The sequence below is a fragment of the Salmo salar genome, chromosome ssa20 (genome assembly GCF_905237065.1).
Source record: "Salmo salar chromosome ssa20, Ssal_v3.1, whole genome shotgun sequence".
Lineage (NCBI taxonomy): Eukaryota > Metazoa > Chordata > Actinopteri > Salmoniformes > Salmonidae > Salmo > Salmo salar.
Window position 1 is genome coordinate 14,989,639 of NC_059461.1, and position 24,395 is coordinate 15,014,033.

Below are 24,395 nucleotides of genomic sequence, written 5' to 3' on the forward strand. Positions count from 1 at the left end.
TGGAGTATATGAAAATATCATCTATATGCACCACTACACCCCGCCCGTGCAGGTCCCTGAAGATCTCATCCACAAATGATTGGAAGACGGATGGAGCATTCATTAACCCATACGGCATGACGAGGTACTCATAGTGCCCAGATGTAGTGCTAAATGCCGTCTTCCACTCATCCCCTCCCCTGATACGCACCAGGTTGTACGCGCTCCTGAGGTCCAATTTTGTGAAGAAGCGCGCCCCGAGCAATGACTCTGTCATACTGGCGATCAGAGGTAGCGGGTAACTGTATTTCACAGTAATCTGGTTCAAACCTTGATAGTCAATGCACGGGCATAAACCTCCATCCTTCTTCTTCACAAAAAAAGATGCTCGAGGAGACAGGTGAAATGGAGGGCCGAATGTATCCCTGTCCCAGAGATTCAGCGACATATGTTTCCATAGCCGCCGTCTCCTCCTGTGACAGAGGATACACGTGACTCCTGGGAAGTGCAGCACCCTCCAGGAGATTTATCGCACAATCCCCCGGTCGATGGGGTGGTAATTGAGTCGCCTTCCTTTTACAGAAGGCGATTGCCAAATCGGCATATTCGGGAGGAATGTGCAAGGTGGAAACCTGGTTTGGACTTTCCACTGTAGTGGCACCTAAGGAAACACCTAAACACCTCCCTGAACACTGACAGGACCATCCCTTGAGAACCCTCTGTTGCCACGAAATAATAGGATCATGAGAAGCCAACCAGGGAAGCCACAACACAACGGGAAACGCAGGAGCGTCAATCAGATAGAGACTAATACTCTCTTCATGACTCTCCTGCGTCACCATAGCAATGGGAACTGTGACCTCCCTAATTAGCCCAGACCCCAAAGGACGACTATCTAGGGCATGTATGGGGAAGGGAACATCAACGGGAACAATAGGAATCCCTAATCTATTGGCCAAAGACCGATCTATAAAGTTCCCAGCTGCGCCTGAATCTACTAGCAAACATTACGTGGCGAACAGGGGTTGAAAATGCTTAGAGGGAATCCGAAAGTGAAGGAGGAGGCAGGAGACGATTATGGCTAAGGAGGTGCATGTGCATGGACGTCGGAGGATCTGGCCGAGGAGATCGCCAGGGCCGATCACCAGAGCACAGAGGCCGCTTGAGGGTGACTGTTAGAAGGATGGCGGCTGAAGTGGGCATGGGTGCTTCTGCGACTGAGTTTCACGCGGATTCTACTGGACGGACCGAAGGGGTGCCGTCGATTCTGCGTGACAAGGAGGTTGGAGCTCAGGATGTAAACAAACATGGCCGCGCCCAGTCTCTGAATAGTATCTGTTAAGACCCCGAAGTTCTCTGGTAAGGCGGATTGGGAAGCTTTTCATGCTCAGTTTGAATTGTTAGCTCATTCTGGGGTGTTGTCGAATGAAGATGGGGCACTGCAGTTAGCTTTGTGCCTCACGGATGATGCTCTGTCCTGTTTGATATTGATTAGCCCCGAAGACAGACGTGATTATGGGGCTTTAGTTGGAGCACTGAGGAGGCGCTTTGGACAGTGTGTACACTGCTGCGCTCCAAACTGAGTAATAGACGCAGGCAGCCTGGAGAGCCACTATGGGTGCTAGCACATGCTCACATGCCCCCCTCCGTGCAGAGCAAGCTAGAACGGGAACAGTTCATACAGGCACTCTCTCCTACGGAGCTGCGCACACAGACCCAGCTAGCTCATCCTGAGTCATTGCAGAAAGCCTTGGAGATGGCTTTGGAGAGGGAGCTCGTGTGGGCTGGTGCTTCAGCTGGGGATTTGGTGGGGGTGCATGGAGACACACCCACTGTGCGGGCTATGCTGCAGCCCAGAGCCGGAAAAGCTTGCATGGGTGGCTGAAATGACTGAACTCATTCATGCTGTGTCGCTACAGGTGGCACGAAACACACGCCCTGGTCCCATGGTCTGCTGGGGGTGTTGCCAGCCAGGCCATCTGCACTGGAATTGCCCCATGTCCCCAAGAGCTCCGGGAAATGGCTCAGGGTCCACATAGACACGGCAGTGCGGACCCCTGACTCTTTCTCCCCACCACCATCTTCAGTAGGAGCCCACCAGCATGGACGGGGGAGCAAGGCTCCACTTCCCCAAGAAGCAGACGAGTGCAAGCAGATGGAGCCTATTGTTGTGGTGGGCCGGACCTGTGTTGGGGACGTTTGTCATGCCCCTGTCACTGTGGAGGGGGTGCCCTGCTCTGCCCTGGTGGACACTGGGATATTGTGCCAGGTTGGACTCAGTTTGAGCCGACAACTGTGCAGCTCCTCACAGTCACAGGTGAGCTGACACTCATGAAAGGGAAGGGAATAATGACTCTGACAGTAGGGGGCATGCCCCCCCCCCTAATGTCACATTCACACAACCCAACAACCCCCTTACTCAAACAGTTAAAGCAGCAGAGACTCATGGCTGACCCCCCTCCCCCACATCTGTGTGACTTTTCCCCAGCCCCTCTGTCACCTACGGCTGTGTGTTATATTCCCCCAGCGACCTCCATGACACATCCCTATGTGAGTCTGCCCCCCTCCCCCCCCAGCCCAGCTCAGCTAACCCAGATGGGAGAGGAGAGGACACTGTCTGCAGTGAGAGAGATATGGGGGAGGAACTGTGTTGGTCTTGACCCCGAGCAGCAAGAACTGTTGTGGCAGTTGCTGTTTGAGTTCAGAGACAGCTTTGCTCTGAGTGAGGAAGAGGTGGGTCAGACTCATCTGGTGCAGCATGAAATCGACACAAGTGATGCTCGACCCATCAAGATGCGCACCTGCCGTATCCCGCTGGCACGCCAGGAGGCAGCAGTCAAGGCTGTGTTGGAAACTTCATCGTGCTCTCAGACAGCCCATGGGCGGCGCCAGTTGACATGGTTCCTAAGAAAGGGGGCAAGCTGAGGTTCTGTGCGGACTACAGGCGGCTGAATGAGGTAACCAGGAAGGACTCATACCCCATACCCCGTATCGATGAGTCACTGGACCTGGTTAGGGGGTCCTCCTGGTTCTCCTCACTAGACCTCAGCAGTGGCTACTGGCAGGTGCCCCTCTCCCCAGAAGCCAGAGCCAAAACTGTGTTTATATATATATATATATATATAGGACTCAATCAGAGGCAACGAGAAAGCACCTGCCTCCAATTGAGAGTCCAACCCCCCATCAACCTAAACATAGAAATACAACAAACCAGAAAGAACATAGAAATACAAAACATAGAACATAGACCAAAACCCAGAAATAATAAATCAAACACCCTACTACATAAATCACCACCCCGAACCACATAAACAAAATACCTTCTGCCACGTCCTGACCAAACTACAATAACAAATAACCCTTATACTGGTCAGGACGTGACAATATTTTGTTCTTTAGCGTATTAAATTGAAACATGTTCTTGTATTTGTTTGAAGTGTCTATTTTTAATAAACCCTGTTTGATTGATATTTATCAAGTCTGGTAAGACTTACTAAATTGAGTGACGTGTGTTCTCTTTTGTATAAATAGGGGCGCTACTTTCTCCCAAAATGTTAATTAGAATTCTATGGGAAAGCCGTCCATTCCTGGTGCTTTTCTCCCCGTGAATGTTTTAACAGTGTCTAATATTTATTTTATGGTGATCTCTGTTTTAAGTGATTATTTTTTGTCCTCTGATAATTGTGATGTATATAGATTTTCATAGAACTTTTAAAATTGTCATTAATCGCATTGGAGTTTCTAATTAATGCACCTGTATCTTTTAAAATTATAACTGGTTTGGCGTGTATTTGTTTTGTGAGGGCTGCGAGATGTTTACCAGGTTTTTTTGCCATTAAGTAGTTGGCTTTATTTGAGTTCAACATGTAGTTGTTGACTCTTCAAAAGTAAAGTATCATATTCCTGCTTAAGTTCTGACATTCTATTTTCTTCTTTACCTTGTAAAGATTTTTTATGGGCTTTTTCTAAGATATTGAATTACTTTTATTTTTATTTCTAACTCAGATTTAACTTTTGCTGAGTATGAGATTATTATCATTCCCCTAATGTACAACTTAAAAGCATCCCACATTATATTGGAGTTCGGCTTTTCTCTGTCCTCTGTTTACATTTGTAATGGTATTTTTTTTTTTTACATATTTAATACATTTCGGGTCTTGAATATGGCCTCTGTTTATTCTCCATATTCTGTCGTTAAGTGTATTTTCTGTTGGTGTAATTAAGCATGATACCGAAGAATGATCAAATATCACAGATATTTTTGAACGCAGTAAATTCTTGAGTGCATTTTTGGAGAAAAAATATGTAGTCAATTCTTAAATAGCTTTTCTTACTTTGAGAAAAAAAGGAGTAGTCTTTTATATTTGGGAATAGTAATATCCAGGTGTCCTGTAAATAATTTGTAGAGATCACATTTTTCAGCCTCTTTGGAGGTTCCTTGAATTTACGTTTTTTATTGCTACGTCTGTCAATTTTATCAAATGTATAATTTAAAATGCCTGCTAAAATAATAGTTCCTGTCTGGATTTGATCTAATATAGCTTGAATTATATCTAGAAACACTAGATTTGCCCCTGGTGGGATATTCAGTGCATTCGGGAAGTATTCAGACCACTTCCCTTTTTCCACATTTTGTTACGTTACAGCCTTATTCTAAAATCTATTAAATTAAATGTTTGATGAGTAAATATGACAAAGCAAAAACAGGTTTGTTGAAATGTTTGTAAATGTATTAAAAACAGAAATACCTTATTTACATAAGTATTCAGACACTTTGCTATGAGACTCGAAATTGAGCTCCGGTACATCCTGTTTCCATTCGTCATCCGTGAGATGTTTCTACAACTTGATTGGAGTCCACCTGTAATAAATTCAACTGATTGGACATGATTTGGAAAGGCACACATCTGTCTATATAAGGTCCCACAGTTGACAGTGCATGTCAGAGCAAAACCCAAGCCATGAGGTCGAATGAATTGTCCGTAGAGCTCAGAGACAGGATTAGGTCGAGGCACATATCTGGGGAAGAGTACCAAAACATTTCTGCAGCATTGAATGTCCCCAAGAACACAGTGGCTTCCATCATTCTTAAATGGAAGAAGATTGGAACCCCCGAAGCTCTTCATAGAGCTGAGCAATCGGTGGAGAAGGGCCTTGGTTAGGTAGGTGACCAAGAACCCGATGGTCACTCTGACAGAGTTCTAGAGTTCCTCTGTGGAGATGGGAAACCCTTACAGAAGGGCAACCATCTCTTCAGCGCTCCACCAATCAGGTCTTTATGGTAGAGTGGCCAGACGGAAGCCACTCCTCAGTAAAAGGTACATGACAGCCCACTTGGAGTTTGCCAAAAGGCACCTAAAGGACTCTCAGACCATGAGAAACAATATTCTCTGGTCTGATGAAACCAAGATTGAACTCTTTGGCCTGAATGCCAAGCGTCACATCTGGAGGAAACCTGGCACCATCCCTATGGTGGCGGCAGCATCGTGCTATGGGGATGTTTTTCAGCGGCAGGGACTGGTAGACTAGTCAGGATCCAGAGCGCTCAGAACCTCAGACTGGGGAGAAGGTTTACCTTCCAACAGGACAAAGACCCTAAGCACACAGCCAAGACAATACAGGAGTGGCTTCAGGACAAGTCTCTGAATGTCCTTGAGTGGCCCAGCCAGAGCCCAGACTTGAACCCAATTGACCATCTCTGGAGAGACCTGAAAATAGCTGTGCAGCGACGCTCTCCATCCAACCTGACAGAGCTTGAGAGGATCTGGGAGAAAGAAGAAGAATGGGAGAAACTCCCCAAATACAGGTGTGCCAAGCTTGTAGCGTCATACCCAAGAAAACTCGAGGCTGTAATTGCTGCCAAAGGTGATTCAACAAAGTACTGAATAAAGGGTCTGAATACTTATGTAAATGTGATATTTCAGTTTTATTTTTATATATATTTTAAAAAAGATCTAAAAAAATAGTTTTTGCTTTGCCATTATTGGGTATTGTGTGTAGATTGATGAGGGGGGAAAAAACAATGTAATCCATTTTAGAATAAAGCTGTAACCTAACAAAAGTCAAGGGATCTGAATAGTTTCCGAATGCACTGTACAATGAAATCTTTTTTTTTTTTTTCACCATGTAAGGTACAATTCAACATTAGAAAACGTCCTTCTTGGTCTTTGTGTTGGGATATGAGGGAAAAGGGTGTATTCTTATTTATCAGGATTCCTACACCTCTGCTGTTACTACAATAGGTGGCAGTTCCACTTTAAATATAACATTTCTCCTTTTTTGAAATGTAACTCTTGCAGGAAAACCACATCTAATGACAATTTCTTTAAATGTTCAAGAACCGTATGCAGGTCTCCTTCTTCCTTGTCTTTTGTTAAGGGCAATATTATCATGTTGTTTCCTCTGTCTTTTTTCTTGCAGGTCCAGTTCAATGTCTAAAGTTTGCAACTTTGTGTCCAAAATGCTAATTTTGTTGTCTTGTTCATTCATGCGCATGCCTTCTTTGTGCGTGTCTAACAAGGTAGCCTCTACTTTCTTTTCGAGTACATCTACTTTTGTAATAACAGATTGTAGCAGTTAGTTTGTTTTGGTGTGCGTTGAGAGCAATTTAGATATGTTTTCCGGGACAGCCTTTAACTGTTCATTACTCTCGTTTGCGTCTCCTAGTTGCTTCTCGTCGTTTCCTCTGGGGGAAGCCATGGCTTGTTGGAGTCTCGTCGCCGCAGTGCTTTACCAACTGATTGTTTGGCTGTTATACATAACTGATTGCTCTCACTCTCCCAGTTCCTTGGGGATATGTTGATTTATTGATTTTAGAGGCTTGATTTAAACATTGTTGTCTGGTTTCTGGTTTTCTTTAATGTCTCTGTTTCCAGCTTGAAGGTAGTAAGAGGTCGTTTTGTGAGCCAATGCTAACTAGTGTTAATGCAATGGATGGAAGTCTATAGGTATGTGCTAACATGCTATAAACATGCTATAAAATATGTACAATATTAACAGAGCTCTCTGCCTAGACTACCTCATGGTGTCATGGCAACCACGAAACCAATATATACAGTACCAGTCAAAGGTTTGGAAACACCTACAGTGAGGGAAAAAAGTATTTGATCCCCTGCTCACCGTCAAATATGGAGGTGGAAACATTATGCTTTGGGGGTGTTTTTCTGCTAAGGGGACAGGACAACTTCACCGCATCAAAGGGACGATGGACGGGGCCATGTACTGTCAAATCTTGGGTGAGAACCTCCTTCCCTCAGCCAGGGCATTGCAAATGGGTCGTGGATGGGTATTCCAGCATGACAATGACCCAAAACACACGGCCAAGGCAACAAAGGAGTGGCTCAAGAAGAAGCACATTAAGGTCCTGGAGTGGCCTAGCCAGTCTCCAGACCTTAATCCCATAGAAAATCTGTGGAGGGAGCTGAAGGTTCGAGTTGCCAAACGTCAGCCTCGAATGCTTAATGACTTGGAGAAGATCTGCAAAGAGGAGTCGGACAAAATCCCTCCTGAGATGTTTGCAAACCTGGTGGCCAACTACAAGAAACGTCTGACCTCTGTGATTGCCAACAAGGGTTTTGCCACCAAGTACTAAGTCATGTTTTGCAGAGGGGTCAAATACTTATTTCCCTCATTAAAATGCAAATCATTTTCTAACATTTTTGACATGCGTTTTCTGGATTTTTTGTTGTTGTTATTCTGTCTCTCACTGTTCAAATAAACCTACCATTAAAATTATAGACTGATAATTTCTTTGTCAGTAGGCAAACGTACAAAATCAGCAGGGGATCAAATACTTTTTCCCTCACTTTACCCCTTCCAGGGTTTTCCTTTATTTTAACTATTTTCTACACTGTAGAATAATAGTGAAGACATCAAAACTATGAAATACCACATATGGAATCATGTAGTAACCAAAAACGTGTTAAACAAATCAAAATATATTTGAGATTCTTCAAAGTCGTCACCCTTTGCCTTGATAACAGCTTTACACACTCTTGGCATTCTCTCAACCAGCTTCCTGAGGAAGGCTTTTCCAACAGTCTTGAAGGAGTTCCCACATATCCTGAGCATTTATTAGACACCCAGTGATTGTTTAAAAATAAAAAGACTGCTTGGGGGCTTTAAGAAGTGACCATTTCAGCAAGAAGTCTGACTGTTGTTCAGATAGTTTTTTTTGACCGATACTGAACACAAAACATGACCAATTAATAATTTATTTCAGATCATAAAGTTAATACATAATTCCTGAGTCTACCTATCAGAATAAAGGTCAAGCCAAAACATAATACATTAGCCATTGTGACATCACTGCTGTACAATTCACTTCTTCCCAAACCTTTTAGCGCTGTGACCCACCTAAAGCTTTGGGAGTCTTCTCATGACTCAACATGTCAACAGAACCAATGCCATACTGTCTAATGTGCAACAACAACAATGTTTCTAGGCAGAACTGGACTATAACCAGTGGGTCCCCTTCCACCATTTGTGAAACGGTGAGGTAAGCACTGGAGAGCTATATTTACCATTGTAAATGGTAAAGAAAACGGACTGAAACAGTGAGGGACTTCCTGGTATTGTCCCCAAAATATTTTTTCTTTACTTTTTCCATTGTGTGCCCTTATGAACACTGCCCTGATCTGAAGGGATTGGAGAAGTGAAAGCAATATGGCTGAGATCCAGCTTGTTTCAGAGGCCAGGAAAGGAAGATTGGCATTGCCAAACCTTGACAGATATTGATCTGCAGTGTCATGAGTAGTTAAGTATGCCTACTACACCCAAGTTAATTTTAATGACACCACATCAAACACCAGAAGGTTTAAATGAAATTTGTTGCAATGGATAATTGGGCAAATATCAACTTAATGTCTGCATAGAAAAAAATCTTGGACTCTGAATGAATGAAACAAACAATAAAATAAGATTTTCATCATTAGCTTAATATATTACACTATAGTGCCTATATGAACCATTAATATAGAAATTAAGATCTTACTTTAAATAAATATTGGATATTTTTGTCACTCATTGGATGCAGCCACAAAGACAGACATAGCTTCAGGACAATAGCCTACAAGGTTTTTTCTTACCCAGTGATCTACTTTGTGGGCATGCATTTTTGCTCAATGGCCACAGAGGGGCAGTACATGATTTGTCTTTGGTACCATGGCGATTAGCTAGTGTTGGAAATTTACCAGTCATCTGATGATTTTCAGTAACCTGTACTGTTCTCTTTGAAGTAGAAGGAATAATCAATATAAGCTTAAATATTACACATGTGTACGCAGAATGAAGGCTAAACCCATGTGAGTGTCCAAGCTAGATCAACATCGAATTGACCATTGGACATGTAAAGAACAGAACGTAAGCAGAATCTGTGTAGATGAGGCAAGGTAAACTAACAAGACGTGACTGGTCTGGGCCATATCTGATCTTGTGAAGGCTACTGGACACGCATATAAGTTAAGCATACATTGATAACGTAGGTCTGAACTTGTAAAGATCTTTGGACAGGAACATTAGCCAAGGGGTATGCATGTCATGCCACCAATAGAATCTATGCCCCAATATCTGAGCCAATAAGAGAATGGAAACTATGTAACAAAGCAAATGGGGTGATGACGTTATGTAAAGGTAAAAATGTATAAAAGCCAAGCACCAAGAATGAGGAGGCAGTTCTTCCATGGTGCTCGGCTTTGTTGCTCTCTGCAATAAAAGTCTAATTGAATTCACAAGCTCCGGTATCTGAGTAGTATTTGTTTTAATATTTTCCACAACACTAGCTTTGAAATAGACTTGATTTCCCAGACCAAGCTGTAGGCCAATTTTGGGGGATAATACCACAGATGGAGGGGAAGTTAGTTATAAGCAGAGCCATACATGGCATATTTTCAAGCCATTTTTCGAGTTAACTCAGGGCTGTCGTAATTAGCCATTACAATGAATAGGCTAATCTACATAATATCCCGATAATCTATGTTTACCAATCGATTGTTATCACGTTGGATGATTGTGGACTATTTTCCCTGGAGTATTTTACAGAGTATTTGGAAAAGACGTTTGAGGTGTGGGTGGTGCTCCCCGGCATGCACCAACTCAGTTAAACCAGTTCCGGTGCAAAAGCCAGAGACCACTAATAAAAAGTCCCACAATTCCCCTCTAATGCTTTTCCATTTCACTCACTCACACCCCGTCCCTCCACACACAAACTATCCTCTTTTTCCTATGAAACATTTTTGTATGAAGGTCAGTTAGCCAGTGTCAAATTTGATCAACAAAAAATATAGTTGCTAATTTGCTACCTGAGACTTATTTGATCGAATAGACGTTTTATCGTGGTTAGGTTGTTGTGAAAGCACTGATTTAAGTGGAAGCACCTGGCATTTCGGAAACTAAAAAAAGAATAGGACTTTATATCAGAGTTGTTTGTACCTGTTGTTCACATGCAAATCTGCCCTCTCATTGGCTGAATGGTCCCACCTTATCTCGGTCACTCGACAATCTTGTCAATAAAATAGATCATCTGTGATGTAACTGAGCTACAGTGTGTACCATGACCTAGAGGGGCTATATCATGTGCAAACATATTGGTACTTTTGGATTACTATTACAGGGATATTTGGATGTTAATTTGATTCGTTCTGACATTTCTTGATATCTTGTCTAAAAAAATTAATAGATTATTGTGTACTGTTTGGCATGTAATACATGGTTAGGAGCTAGTAACATAAGTATGTCACTGCACCCGCTACAACATCTGCTAAACTGTGTACGTGACCAATAAACTTGGATTTGATTTGATATGCACACCGTACCATGCTCAACCCCAATTTGGAGACACCCCCATAGATTTGTAGAGACAGACTCACCTCGGTAATTAGGCATATGCTCCTCAATACAGACATAGGCTACCTTTTGTGCATCACTGCACACGTCACATCCTATCCTCACATGGGGAGAACGTGCGACTGAGAACTGGTCTGTGTGTGCGTGCGTGCGTGCGTGCGTGTGTGATGTGTGATGTGGCAACCCACAAAGCACGGACAGACACTTTTTTTGTCTATGTTTGGTTCAGATTTTGTCCCGTCCTGTAATGAACTATACTGTACTCTACTGTATTCTACTCAACTGAATTAAACTACTGTGTAGCACTGTAATGTACTCTACTCTACTGAATAAAACTCTACTGTCCTGTAACATACCATCAGTGCATTCAGCTCATGTATTGAAACAACAACTTAACACAGTCATAGCAAGAAAAAAATATTTAAGTAACCGTTACTGAGAATGTTATTGTAGTTGAAGTGGTCTGTTAGTTTATTCTGTAGGTTGGACCACTTTGAACATCATCGCTGACAGTTTTAAAGCATTTAAAAAAGCTAACATAAGTGCATGTGACAGATGGGAGCAATAATAAATATGCTATGTTGCAATCTTCATTTGGCTCTTCTTTCCAATATCACAGTGGGGGAAAAAATATTTGATCCCCTGCTGATTTTGTATGTTTGCCCACTGACAAAGAAATGATCAGTCTATAAGTTTAATGGTAGGTTTATTTGAACAGTGAGAGACAGAATAACAACAACAAAATCCAGAAAAACGCATGTCAAAAATGTTATAAAATGATTTGCATTTTAATGAGGGAAATAAGTATTTGACCCCTCTGCAAAACATGACTTAGTACTTGGTGGCAAAACCCTTGTTGGCAATCACAGAGGTCAGATGTTTCTTGTAGTTGGCCACCAGGTTTACACACAGTGAATGGCCGGGTTACAATTTTGACTTAAATCTACTTGAAAATCTATGGCAAATCCTGAAAATTGTTGTCTAGCCATGATCAACAACCAATTTGACAGAGCTTGATGAATTTTGAAAAGAATAATAAGCAAATGTTGCACAATCCAGGTGTGGAAAGCTCTTAGCGACTTACCCAGAAAGATTCACAGTTGTAATTGCTGCCAAGAGTGCTTCTACAAAGTGTTGAATCAGGGGTGTGAATACTTATGTAAATGTGATATTTCTGTATTTCATTTTCAATAAATTTGCAAACATTTCTAAAATCATGTTTTCACTTCGTCATTATTGGTATTGTGTATAGATGAGAGAAATGAATATGTAATCCATTTTGAATTCAGGTTGTAACACAACAAAATGTGAACAAAGTCAAGGCACTGTATGTATAGTTGAAATTTGACCATACAGTCAATTACCATACATATTTTCAACATCTGTAGGCTAAATGACCTCTTTTCAATTTCATTCAGAGCCGAAAATTAACCTGATTTAAACATCTGGAAAATATGTATTTTCAACATCCGGAAAATACATATTTTTAAACGTTTAATTTAGAACCTTAAATTAACTTATCTTTTAGATGCATTTTCAATGTCCCTCCACTACAGACGACATGTTATTGATTCACTACATGCCGGCTGAAATATTTATGGTTATGAAATGGAGCATAATGATTTAATAAGGTGATGGAGGCTGGTACACCGCGGCTAAAGAGGGAAATGATTGGTGACTGAGAGTGCCCTTATGCCCCGCTGTGCCAGTGGGATAAGTCAAATGTCATTGAAGCAGATGCACACCTGCGCTGTCATTTTGTTTTTTTAATTATCACATTATTTTCTATTCGAATACACTCTGGCTGTAAACCAAGCCCCATATTTCTCATGCCCGATGTTATGCTATTTGTCCATTATAGCCTACAAGGACACCAACGCATCTCGTCCGACCGAGACACTGCTAAAAACAAGACCGGTGAATGACGGGGAGGAGAGCCCTTTAACCCCTGGCCATCTGGAACAATCAGCGTGGAATCGGAACTAAAACAATGGCTGGAGGGCGTATTCTTGACGGCGATCTATAACATACTGTATGTTTTGATGTTGGCTGGCCTACCCGCGCCGCCTCCTCCTCAGTGCACTGCTTGAACAACGCAACAATAAACCGTGCGCGCTTTCGGCTCCGTCGTCTCTGTTCATTATCTATTCATCCACGGCTCTGCCTCTGGCAGACCTGCACAGGACATAGGGTTTTGTGTGGAATTATCAGTGCCAGTGTCATCTGACTGAGAGGAGAGAGAGAGAGAGAGAGAGAGAGAGAGAGAGAGAATCCTTGGCATACACACACGTCTGTGTCTCTATGTGAATTTGAGTGACTGGCTGGATTCTTGTGGAGACGAACGGAACGGATAAACCCATTTTCAGCATCTCACCCATTTGCGCAGAGAGCGGCTGGTGCTTGCTCGTCTGGGTTAAGCATTTGACAGCGTCTCTTTCTGCTGGAGCTTGGTTGATCCAAGCCGTCCGTGGCCGGGCATGGAGGGAGCCGAGATGAGAGCCTTTCGGAGGGGTAGTGGGGTGATTCTGTTCGGGTTGTGTTGCGTACTAATGGGTCTGTGGAGGCTCGGGGCCGCCTGCCCCGCGTCCTGCTCCTGCAGCGGGACCAGGATCACCTGTGTGGACCAGGAGCGGGGTATCATGGCTTTCCCCGTGTTGCAGTCGGAGCTGGAGATGGACAACATTACCGACATGTGAGTCACTGTCCATGATCCATCACCGGACCCAACATACAGGCCTCGGCCTATGACAGATGTGTCTTCCACGAAATGAGTGCCTTTTGAGTCACTTTGATATTTTAAGTAGCGATTGTGGACCAATATTGAATTGTAAAAGCCTATTATATTAGTTCAATTGCGCTTTAATTTAGACCACATGAGAATTCAATAAATCTGAATTCTGACATGTCCTTCCATGCACCCTCTATGACTTCAAGGAAGATTTGTATCCACATGATCCCAACATTTCTAAAACACGTCACCATCGTTGTAAAGCTGTAGTTATGTTGTTGCTTTGACAGTCATTTCTGAAGATGATTATTTATTTAACGTGATTAGTGATTCATTTACATCTGTCCCTCATTTTAAGGTAAACCCGATTACATGAACTGAACTCTCATTTTAATGTCGTGAAACTATTCCTTTTTAATACATCTAACAGTTAAACCATAGTGTAAAAGCAGGTGAGCTGGTTCTACTCTTCTTTGGCCATGTTCTGGTGTTTTGTGAACATGTGCTCTTTATGACAGAATGTTAAAATGAGGTGAAATCCAACGTTTTAAAAAAAAATCAAGTTACACTACTCAAAAGGCACACAATTGGTGGAATGACCAGACATAACCTGCACACAATAAAGAGGTGAAAAAAGCCTATGCGTTTTAGGCTATCAAGAGTAGAATTGAAGGTTCAATCGAATGGCCAATTCTCAGTCAACGGTTGGGCTGTTTGAATTGGCTAATAAAACTTATTTTATAGTTTTGCAGCAGTGATGTTAGGAAAATAAATGTGTGTGTGTGTGTGTGTGTGTGTGTGTGTGTGTGTGTGTGTGTGTGTGTGTGTGTGTGTGTGTGTGTGTGTGTGTGTGTGTGTGTGTGTGTGTGTGTGTGTACATGCGCTCGAGTGTGTATGTCAGTGTGAGAGCGGTGGGGACTACTGAACCGCGAGGGAGACTGTTGTGGCGCTATCGGTACCGATCGACGCTCCACGGTGGCTCCGGGAAGAGGTGCAGTCCTACTCCCGCAAATATTTGCAAGGACAATGGGCCCGAAAGCCTACAATTATATATTCAGATTTGTTTTGCGTCTATTTTGAAAAAAAAAATGAATTGGCCTAGACTAAATTAATTTCCACACACGTTTCAGAGCTGAAGACAAACAGAGAATCAAAAGTACAGCATTTAGAATTCTGAGGACATGATGTGAGCATCTCTTTGTCAAGACCATAGCATACCCTTTGATGTATAGCCTCTATGTCAAAAAGTTGTATATTTTACTTTATTTAACTAGGCAAGTCAGTTAAGAACAAAGTTTTATTTACAATAACGGTCTACCGGGGAACAGTGGGTTAAATGGCTTGTTGGGGCAGAACGACAGATTTTTACCTTGTCAGCGCAACCTTTCGGATACTGACCCAACGGTGTAACCACTTGGCTACCTCCCGCTCTATTGTAAGGTTACAGTGTAAACATATACAAAAAAACATATATACACTTAAAAAAAATGTTTTGTTGATAAAATATTTCAGTAAATGTATTTATATGGAATAGTCGACTGTTAAAAATGACAAGAAGTTGACGACTGGAGTTAGGGCCTATCCTATATGTTCACAATCATCACTCTATTTGTGAAATTTGTATTTTCAAACGACCCTGACAAAAGTCTTCAACAAAAACTTCCCTCACGGAAAAACACCTAAACCTTCACTGCTTGAAAGGGGCCTTACAGATAATTACATGTGTGGGTAGGGTACAGAGATGAGGTAGTCATTAAAAAAAACTCTAAAAGTCTAAGCCTTTGGGGGTGGTTGGGGCGGTGTCTACTAACCTGACATATGGAATTGTTTTAAGATGGTCATACCATGGATCATTTATCTATTTGATTTGGAGTTTTAGGACCCCTGTAGGTGAGAAACAAAAGAAGAAACCCACACACTGCTCCTGCTAGTATCACTGCTCTTTAATAAGCTTTACTATCTGCCTTTACCCCTAAAGGTAAAAAAAATCATCAGAAGGAATTAAGGTTTTGAAGTGTCTGTCCTACATCTAGGAGATATAACAAAGATCAGGAAATATATATATTTTTTGGGTGAAGAAGTGAAGTGAAGAAGGAAAACACAAACCACATATACAAAAACACAAACGAACTGGACAGTCTTGTCAGGCAAACAGCTAAACAAGAACAATCTCCCACAAAATCCCATGACAAACAAACTCCTAATTAAAGGACCTTCAATCAGAGGCAACGATAACCAGCTGCCTCCAATTGAAGGTCCAACCCCAATTAACTAAACAAAGAACTACAATAGACAAGACAGAACATAGAAATACACTAACATAGAACATAGACTAACAAACCCCGGACCACATAAACCAAACACCCCTCTACCTAAATACATAGCCCAAACCACATAAAACAAATACCCCCGCCATGTCCTGACCAAACTACAGTAACAAATAACCCCTATTACTGGTCAGGACGTGACAGTGGATTTGGAAAGTATTCAGACCCCTTGACTTTTTCCACATTTTATTACATTACAGACTAATTCTAAAATGGATTAAATTGTTTTTTCCCCTCATCAATCTAATGAATTGCAAATGCATAAAACATTTAAAACTGAAATATCACATTTACATAAGTATTCAGACCCTTTTTACTTAGTACTTAGCGATTACAGCCTCGAGTCTTCTTGGGTAAGCTTGGCACACATGTATTTGGCAAGTTTTTCCCATTCTTCCCTGCAGATCCTCTCAAGCTCTGTCAGGTTGGATGGGGAAAAGTTGCTGTACAGATATTTTCAGGTCTCTCCAGAGATGTTAGATCGAGGTTCAAATCCGAGTGGCTGATTATTTATTTAATCAGTTTTAGAATAAGGCTGTAACGTAACAAAACATGCTACCGTACATGTCAATCCAGAGCATCCCAAACATGCTCAATGGGTGACATGTCTGGTTAGTATGCAGGCCATGGAAGAACTGGGACATTTTCAGCTTCCAGGAATTGTATACAGATCCATGTACATGGGGCCGTGCATTATCATGCTGAAACATGAGGTGATGGCGGCGGATGAATGGCACAACAATGGGACTCAGGATTTTCCACACGGTATCTCTGTCCATTTAAATTGCCATTGATAAAATGCAATTTTGTTGGTTGTCTGTAGCTTATGCCTGCCCATACCATAACCCCATTGACACCATGTGCCACTCTGTTCACAACTTTGACATCAGAAAACCCCTCGCCTGGTACAGTTAAAACCGGGATTCATCCATGAAGAGCACACTTCTTCAGTGTGCCACTGGCCATTGAAGGTGAGCATTTGAAGTCGGTTACGATGCCAAACTGCAGTCAGGTCAAGACCCTGGTGAGGATGACGAGCATGCGGATGAGCTTCCCTGAGACAGTTTCTGACAGTTTATGTAGAAATTCTTCAGGTGTGCAAAACCACAGTTGTCCTGGTGGCTAGTCTCAGAGGATCCCGCAGGTGAATAAGCCGGGTGTCCTGGGCTAGCATGGTTACACATGGTCTGCGGTTGTGAGGCCGGTTGGACGTACTGCCCAAAAGACATTGGAGGCGGCTCATGGTAGAGAAATGAACATTACATTCTCTGTCAACAGCTCTGGTAGACATTCCTGCAGTCAGCTTGCCAATTTCACGCTCCCTCAAAACGTGAGACGTGTTGCATTGTGTTGTGTGAAAAAACTGCACATTTTAGCATGGCCTTTTGATGTCCCCAGCACAAGTTTCACCTGTTCAATCATCATGCTGTTTAATCAGCTTCTTTATATGCCACACCTGTTAAGTGGATGGATTATCTTGACAAAGGAGAAATGCCACTAACAAGGATGTAAACAAATTTGTGCCAAAAAATCTGAGAGAAATAAGCTTTTTGTGCATATGGAATATTTCTGGGATCTTTTATTTTTATTACACTTTAAATGTTCCTTTTATATTTACATTCACTGTCTATACAGTACCAGTCAATAGTTTGGACACACCTACTCATTCCAGGATTTTTCTTAATTTTTACTATTATCTACTGTACATTATAGAATAATAGCCAATACATCAAAACTAGGAAATAACACATATGGAATCATGTAGTAAAAAAAAAGTGTTATACAAATCAAAATATATTTAATATTTGAGATTCTTCAAAGTAGCCACCCTTTGCCTTGATGACAGCTTTGCACACTCTTGGCATTCTATCAACCAGCTTCATGAGGTAGTCATCTGGAATACATTTCAATTAATAGGTGTGCCTTGTTAAACGTTCATTTGTGGAATTTCTTTCCTTCTTAATGAGTTTGATCCAATCAGTTGTGTTGTGACAAGGTAGGGATGGTATACAGAAGATAGCCCTATTTGGTAAAAGACCAAGTCCATATTATGGCAAGAACAGCTCAAATAAGCAAAGAAAAACGACAGTCCACCATTACTTTAAGACATGAAGGTCAGTCAATCTGGAAAATGTGTGCAGTCGCAACAACCATCAAGCACTATGATGAAACTGGCTCTCATGAGGACCGCCACAGGAAAGGAAGACCCAGAGTTACCTCTGCTGCAGAGGATAAGTTCATTAGAGTTAACTGCACCTCATATTGCAGCCCAAATAAATGCTTCACAAAGTTCAAGTAACAGACACATCTCAACATCAACTATTCAGAGGAGACTGCGTGAATCAGGCCTTCGTGGGCAAATTGCTGCAAAGAAACCATTACTAAAGGACATCAATAAGAAGAAGAGACTTGCTTGTGCCAAGAAACACAAGCAATGAACATTAGACCGGTGGAAATCTGTCCTTTGGTCTGATGAGTCCAAATTTGAGATTTTTGGTTCCAACTGCAGTGTCTTTGTGAGATGCAGAGTAGGTGAATGGATGATCTCTATATGTGTGGTTCCCACCGTGAAGCATGGAGGAGCAGGTGTGATGGTGTGGGTGTGCTTTTCTGGTGACACTGTCGGTGATTTATTTAGAATTCAAGGCACACTTAACCAGCATGGCTACCCCAGCATTCTGCAGCAATCCGCCATCCCATCTGGTTTGTGCTAAGTGGGACTATCATTTGTTTGAACAAGAAGCAGAGTGATGGAGTGCTGCATCAGATGACCTGGCCCCACAATCACCCGACCTCAACTCAATTGAGATGGTTTGGGATGAGTTGGACGACAGAGTGAAAGAAAAGCAGCCAACAAGTGCTCAGCATATGTGGGACCTCCTTCAAGACTGTTAGAAAAGCATTCCAGGTTAAGCTGGTTGAGATAATCTCAAGAGTGTGCAAAGCTGTCGTCAAGGTAAAAGGTGGCTACCTTGAAGAATCGAAAATATAAAATATATTTTGATTTGTTTAACACTTTTTTGTTACTACATGATCCCAAATGTGTTATTTCATCAATCAATCAATCAATCAATCAATCAATCAATCAATCAATCAATCAATCAATCAATCAATCAATCAATCAATCAATCAATCAATCAATCAATCAAATGTATTTATAAAGCCCTTTTTTCATCAGCAGAATTCCAGCCTAAAACCCCAAACCGCAAGCAATTCAGATGTAGAAGCACAGCGGATAGGAAAAACTCCTTCGAAAGGCAGGAACCTAGGAAGAAACCTAGAGAGGAACCACACTCTGAGGGGTGGCCAGTCCTCTTCTGGCTGTGCCGGGTGGAGATTATAAGAGTACATGGCCATTTAAAGCCAGATTGTTCTTCAAGATGTTTAAACGTTCATAGATGACCAGCATGGTCAAATAATAATCACAGTGGTTGTAGAGCGTGCAACAGGTCATTACCTCAAGAGTAAATGTCAGTTGGCTTTTCATAGACGAGCATTCAGAGGTCGAGACAGCATGTGCGGTAGAGAGAGAGAGAGAGAGTCGAAAACAGCAGGTCCGGGACAAGGTTATGTAGCACGGCAGAACAGGAGCAGCAGCACGACCAGGTGGACTGGGGACTGCCAGGAGTCATCATGCCAGGTAGTCCTGAGGGATGATCCTAGGGCTCATGTCCTCCAGGAGTGAGAGAGGGAGAGAGAATTAGAGGGAGCATACTTAAATTCACACACGACACCAGATAAGAGAGGAGAATTACACCAGATATAACAGACTGACCCTATCCCCCCGGCACATAGACTATTGCAGCATAGATACTGGAGACTGAGACGGGTGGGTCGGGGAACACTGTGGTCCCGACCGACAATACCCCCGGACAGGGCCAACCAGGCAGGATATATCCCCATCCACTATGCCAAAGCACAGCCCCAGGAATATCAACAGACCACCAACTTACTACCCTGAGACAACTTACTACCCACAAAGATCTTCTCCACCGCACGTGCCCAAGGGGGGCGCAAAACCGGACAGGAAGATCACGTCTGTGACTCAACCTACTCAAGTGACGCACCCCTACTAGGGACGGCATGGAAGAGCACTAGTAAGCCATTGACTCAGCCCCCGTAATAGGGTCAAAGGCAGAGAATCCCAGTGGAAAGAGGGGAGCCAGCCAGGCAGAGACAGCAAGGGCAGTTCGTCGCTCCAGTGCCTTGCCGTTCACCTTCATACCCCTGGGCCAGACTACACTCAATCATAGGACCTACTGAAGAGATGAGTCTTCAGTAAAGACTTAAAGGTTGAGACCGAGTCTACGTCTCTTACAGGGATAGGCAGACCATTCCATAAAAATTGAGCTCTGTAGGAGAAAGCCCTGCCTCCAAATGTTTGCTTAGAAATTCTAGGGACAATAAGGAGGCCTTTGTCTTGTGACCGTAGCGTACATGTAGGTATGTACGGCAGGACCAAATCAGAGAGATAGGTAGGAGCAATCCATGTAATGCTTTGTAGGTTAGCAGTAAAACCTAGAAATCAGCCCTACCCTTAACAGGAAGCCAATGTAGAGAGGCTAGCACTGTAGTAATATGATCAACTTTTTTGGTTCTGGTCAGGATTCTAGCAGCTGTGATTAGCACTAACTGAAGTTTATTTTGTGCTTTATCCAGGTAGCTGGAGAGTAGAGCATTGCAGTAGTCTAATCTAGAAGTGACAAAAGCATGGATTAGCTTTTCTGCATAATATTTGGACAAAAAGTTTCTGATTTTTGCAATGTTACGAAGATGTAATAAGATGTCCTTGAAATATTATTGATATGTTCGTCAAAAGAGAAATCAGGGTCCAGAGTAACGCCAAGGTCCTTCACAATTGTATTTGAGACAACTGTACAACCATCAAGACTAATTGTCAGATCCAACAGCAGATCTCTTTGTTTCTTGGGACCTAGAACTAGCATCTCTGTTTTGTCCGAGTTTAAAAGTAAAACATTTGTGTCACGACTTCTGCCGAAGTCGATGCCCCTCCTTGTTCGGGTGGTGCTCGGCGATCGACGTCACCGGTCTTCTAGCCACCATTGATCAGTTTTTCATTTTCCATTGGTTTTGTCTGGTCTCCTTACACACCTGTTTCTTTTCCCAGTAATTACATGTTGTGTATTTAACCCTCTGTTTCCCCTCATATCCTTGTCGGTGATTGTTTGTTATGTTATGTACGTGTTGTTTATGTATCGGTGTGCGACGGGTTATTGTTTACCCGGATTATTTTCTACGTTGGTTTTGGAGTTAGTTTTTAATAAATACTAAATTTTTTAACCACTTTGGTTTCTCCTGCGCCTGACTTCCCTGCCACCTACATACACGGATTATGACAATTTGCCACCATCCACTTCCTTATGTCTGAAACACAGGCTTCCAGGGTAGGCAATTTTAGAGCTTCACCATGTTTCATCGAAATGTACAGCTGTGTGTAGTCCGCATAGCTGTGAAAGTTGACATTGTGTTTCCGAATGACATCACCAAGAGGTAGAATATATAGTGAAATCAATAGTGGTCCTAAAACAGAATCTTGAGGAACGCCGGAACTTACAATTGATTTGTCAGAGGACAAACCATCCACAGTGATTTACTGATATCTTTCCGACGGATAAGATCTAAACCAGGCAAGAACTAGTCCGTGTAGACCAATTAGGGTTTCTAATCTCTCCAAAAGAATGTGGTGATCGATGGTGTCAAAAGCAGCTCTAAGGTCTAGGAGCATGAGGACAGATGCAGAGCCTTGGTCTGACACAATTAAAAAGTAATTTACCACCTTCACAAGTGCAGTCTCAGAAATATGATCGGGTCTAAACCCAGATTGAAGCATTTTGTATACATTATTTGTCTTCAGGAAGAGACAGTGAGTTCATAGTTTTGATGTCTTCACTATTATGTAGAAAATTGTAATTTTAAAAAGAAAACTTGAATGAGTAGGTGTGTCCAAACTTTTGACTGGTACTGTATATATTATTTCACCCCTGTTTTGTGCTCACAAACCTACTTCCATACTTCCAACATTTTGAAACTGGTACCGGGTTACCTTCAGAGAGACCAGCGACACTTGTGGGGGTCATAGAACAAAACAAGTCTCCCCTTTCCATAGTCGGGTCATATTATTTTGTCGCCCAAACTGTTCGGATGCTGCAGACAGAAGTTGGCACATTGACAGTACCGACTTCAGACGAGTCCTGTGGGGCTTGTGGGGGTCGTATTAGTTTGTAGGCCAAACCGTTTCGGACGCTACAGATGTTTTCATGAGAAGATTTTCGGGATGTCTGCCTCTTTCCACAGCAGATGTGAAAGGCTGACATAGGCTGATGCAGTGGGTTGAGATGCAACCCATACGAACCCCCCCCCCGATATCTCAAGTTTTTTAAAATTATGTTAATTACGTTGGCCGCAAGGGTACGTCAATCAACTCTTAAGGATGAATATCTGTTGAAATGTTATCGGTTGTTCAGTGGGCCTGCTACTTCTGTTAACTAACCTATTTTTTCCCAATTTTATTTTTGACAGATATATTGCAAACCAAAGTAGCTTCTCGTCCATCAATGACAAAGACCTGCATTATTACCGGAACCTCACCAATCTGTAAGTTTTTTATGTTATGTGATATCTTATACTTGTGGTCATGATGGGGCCCAGATTGTCAACTCGTGCAGTATGATCATGTTTTTGTGTGTATTTGCTTTGCAGAACTGTGACTAACAGCCGGCTTACCTATGTGTCTCGACTGGCCTTCCAGAACAACCTCAAGCTTCAGTATCTGTGAGTGGCTTCTATAGGCCTAAGGCAACATTTATCTCAATGTGAAGGCCAAATTAGAGTTCTTACAAAAATAACTGTTTACTGTAAGACAGACAACCCATTGGGCAAAAACTGGTTGAATCAACATTGTTTCCATTTCATTTCAATCAAAAAATGATATGTGATAATGTTGAATCAACGTGGAAAACTGATTGGGTTTGAAAAAAGTCATCAAAGTAAGGGAGTTTTTTTCACCCAACTTTTAACCTAAATCCAATGACATGGTGACATGTTTGGTTGATTTCACGTTGAATTCACATTAGTTCACAACTCAATTCACAACTCAACCAAATGCAAATCGAAACTAGGTTTTGAACTGACATCTGTGCCCAGGGGCAGTTGTTGGAATGGTTGTACAGTTTAGCATTTCTTTTGGATTTTTTTTTTAGCATTGACTATAATGTTAATTGTGATTGACAGGAATTTGAAAGACAACAACCTGTCATCTCTGTCTTGGAGGATATTTCGACGTTTAAACATATCAAATCTGTGAGTCACTTTTTAAATCAACTGTATTCTGTCTTATACTCGTCTGTCTCTCTATCGCTCCCTACCTCTCTCTCCCTTTTTAACTCTTTCAGCGGTGTTTTATGTACCCCCGATTGACAATGTGTTGTCATGGATCCCAAAAAACATTAGTGTGTGTGTGTGTGTGTGCGCGTATGTGCTCATCTGTTTGTGCTTATACATGCGTTTATGTGCGCACGTGTGTGTGTTTGTGTCAGTATCAGTGTGTGTGATTCGACACTCAACGCTGTGTTTCTGTCTGTGTAGGATTCTTTCTGGGAACCCGCTGCACTGTTCCTGTGAGAACATATGGATGAAGCTATGGCTGGGAGAGGAGGCCGATGCTCAGGACCTCCAATGTACAGCGGAGGGTGGCGGGAGGAAACCCCTGATCAGGCTCAAACTCCCTCACTGCAGTAATGGCCCCACTTGATTTATTTTTATTGAAAATGTATCTTTCCCATCCTGATAATGCCCCCCCCCCCCCATCCCCCTCCCGTCCCCCTCTTATGTCAGAACGGGCTTACTGTCAGAGACAGAGAGATAATGGTCGTAATGGAGAGTGGGCAACGCTGGACTTGGGAGATCCAGTTTCAGCAGAGAGAACTTATGTCACGGACAGTCATTCTTTAAAGTGGCTCGTTTGGAACAACATGCCCTCGTTATTCATACCCAGAGAGTCAACTCCCTTCCAACCCTAAACTCAATCGTTTTCGGGCGTTGTTTACTTTACAGGCTTTCCGTAGAGCACATATTAAAATTCTAAGACATAACTCATCTTGAGGTAAGAAAACAGTTATTAAGGTTGGGTGAAAATTTCAGAAAACTATCCCTTTACTGGCTTTGCTGAATAAAGGAAACTGTCCTTAGATTCACATGCTGTATCCTAAATCGAAATTTGCCCATTATGAGAACCCACAAACCAAAGCTGGTCTAGGATCAGTTTCCCCCTACCACTCAGTAACACTCACCGGTGTGTATTAACACAGAAGAACCTGTGTCTGTACTAGTGTGCTCTGGCTTATAGAGGAGGCTATATAATGACATTGATAACACTTATTGATCCGGCTGTCCAGCCTCCACTCCATTAGTATGCTATTTTCGCCTTCGCCACGGTTACGTGCGGACCCCTGGAAAGATGGCAGGGGGACCCCGTGTATGAAGACGACACACGGGAGAGG

At 42.4% G+C, this 24,395-nt stretch overlaps 1 protein-coding gene across 2 annotated transcripts in view; it reads left to right on the top strand.

The window, feature by feature from the left end:
• Positions 1-12,568: 12,568 nt before the first annotated feature.
• Positions 12,569-24,395, top strand: part of LOC106580092 (BDNF/NT-3 growth factors receptor) — an 85,308-nt gene continuing 73,481 nt past the window's right edge. For both annotated transcript variants that reach the window (XM_014160731.2, XM_014160732.2), the window contains exons 1-5: positions 12,569-13,513; positions 22,417-22,491; positions 22,597-22,668; positions 23,128-23,196; positions 23,482-23,630. In XM_014160731.2, coding sequence (XP_014016206.2) covers positions 13,299-13,513; positions 22,417-22,491; positions 22,597-22,668; positions 23,128-23,196; positions 23,482-23,630 — 580 coding nt within the window. In that variant the 5' untranslated portion in view covers positions 12,569-13,298. The remainder of the gene's footprint in view (positions 13,514-22,416; positions 22,492-22,596; positions 22,669-23,127; positions 23,197-23,481; positions 23,631-24,395) is intronic.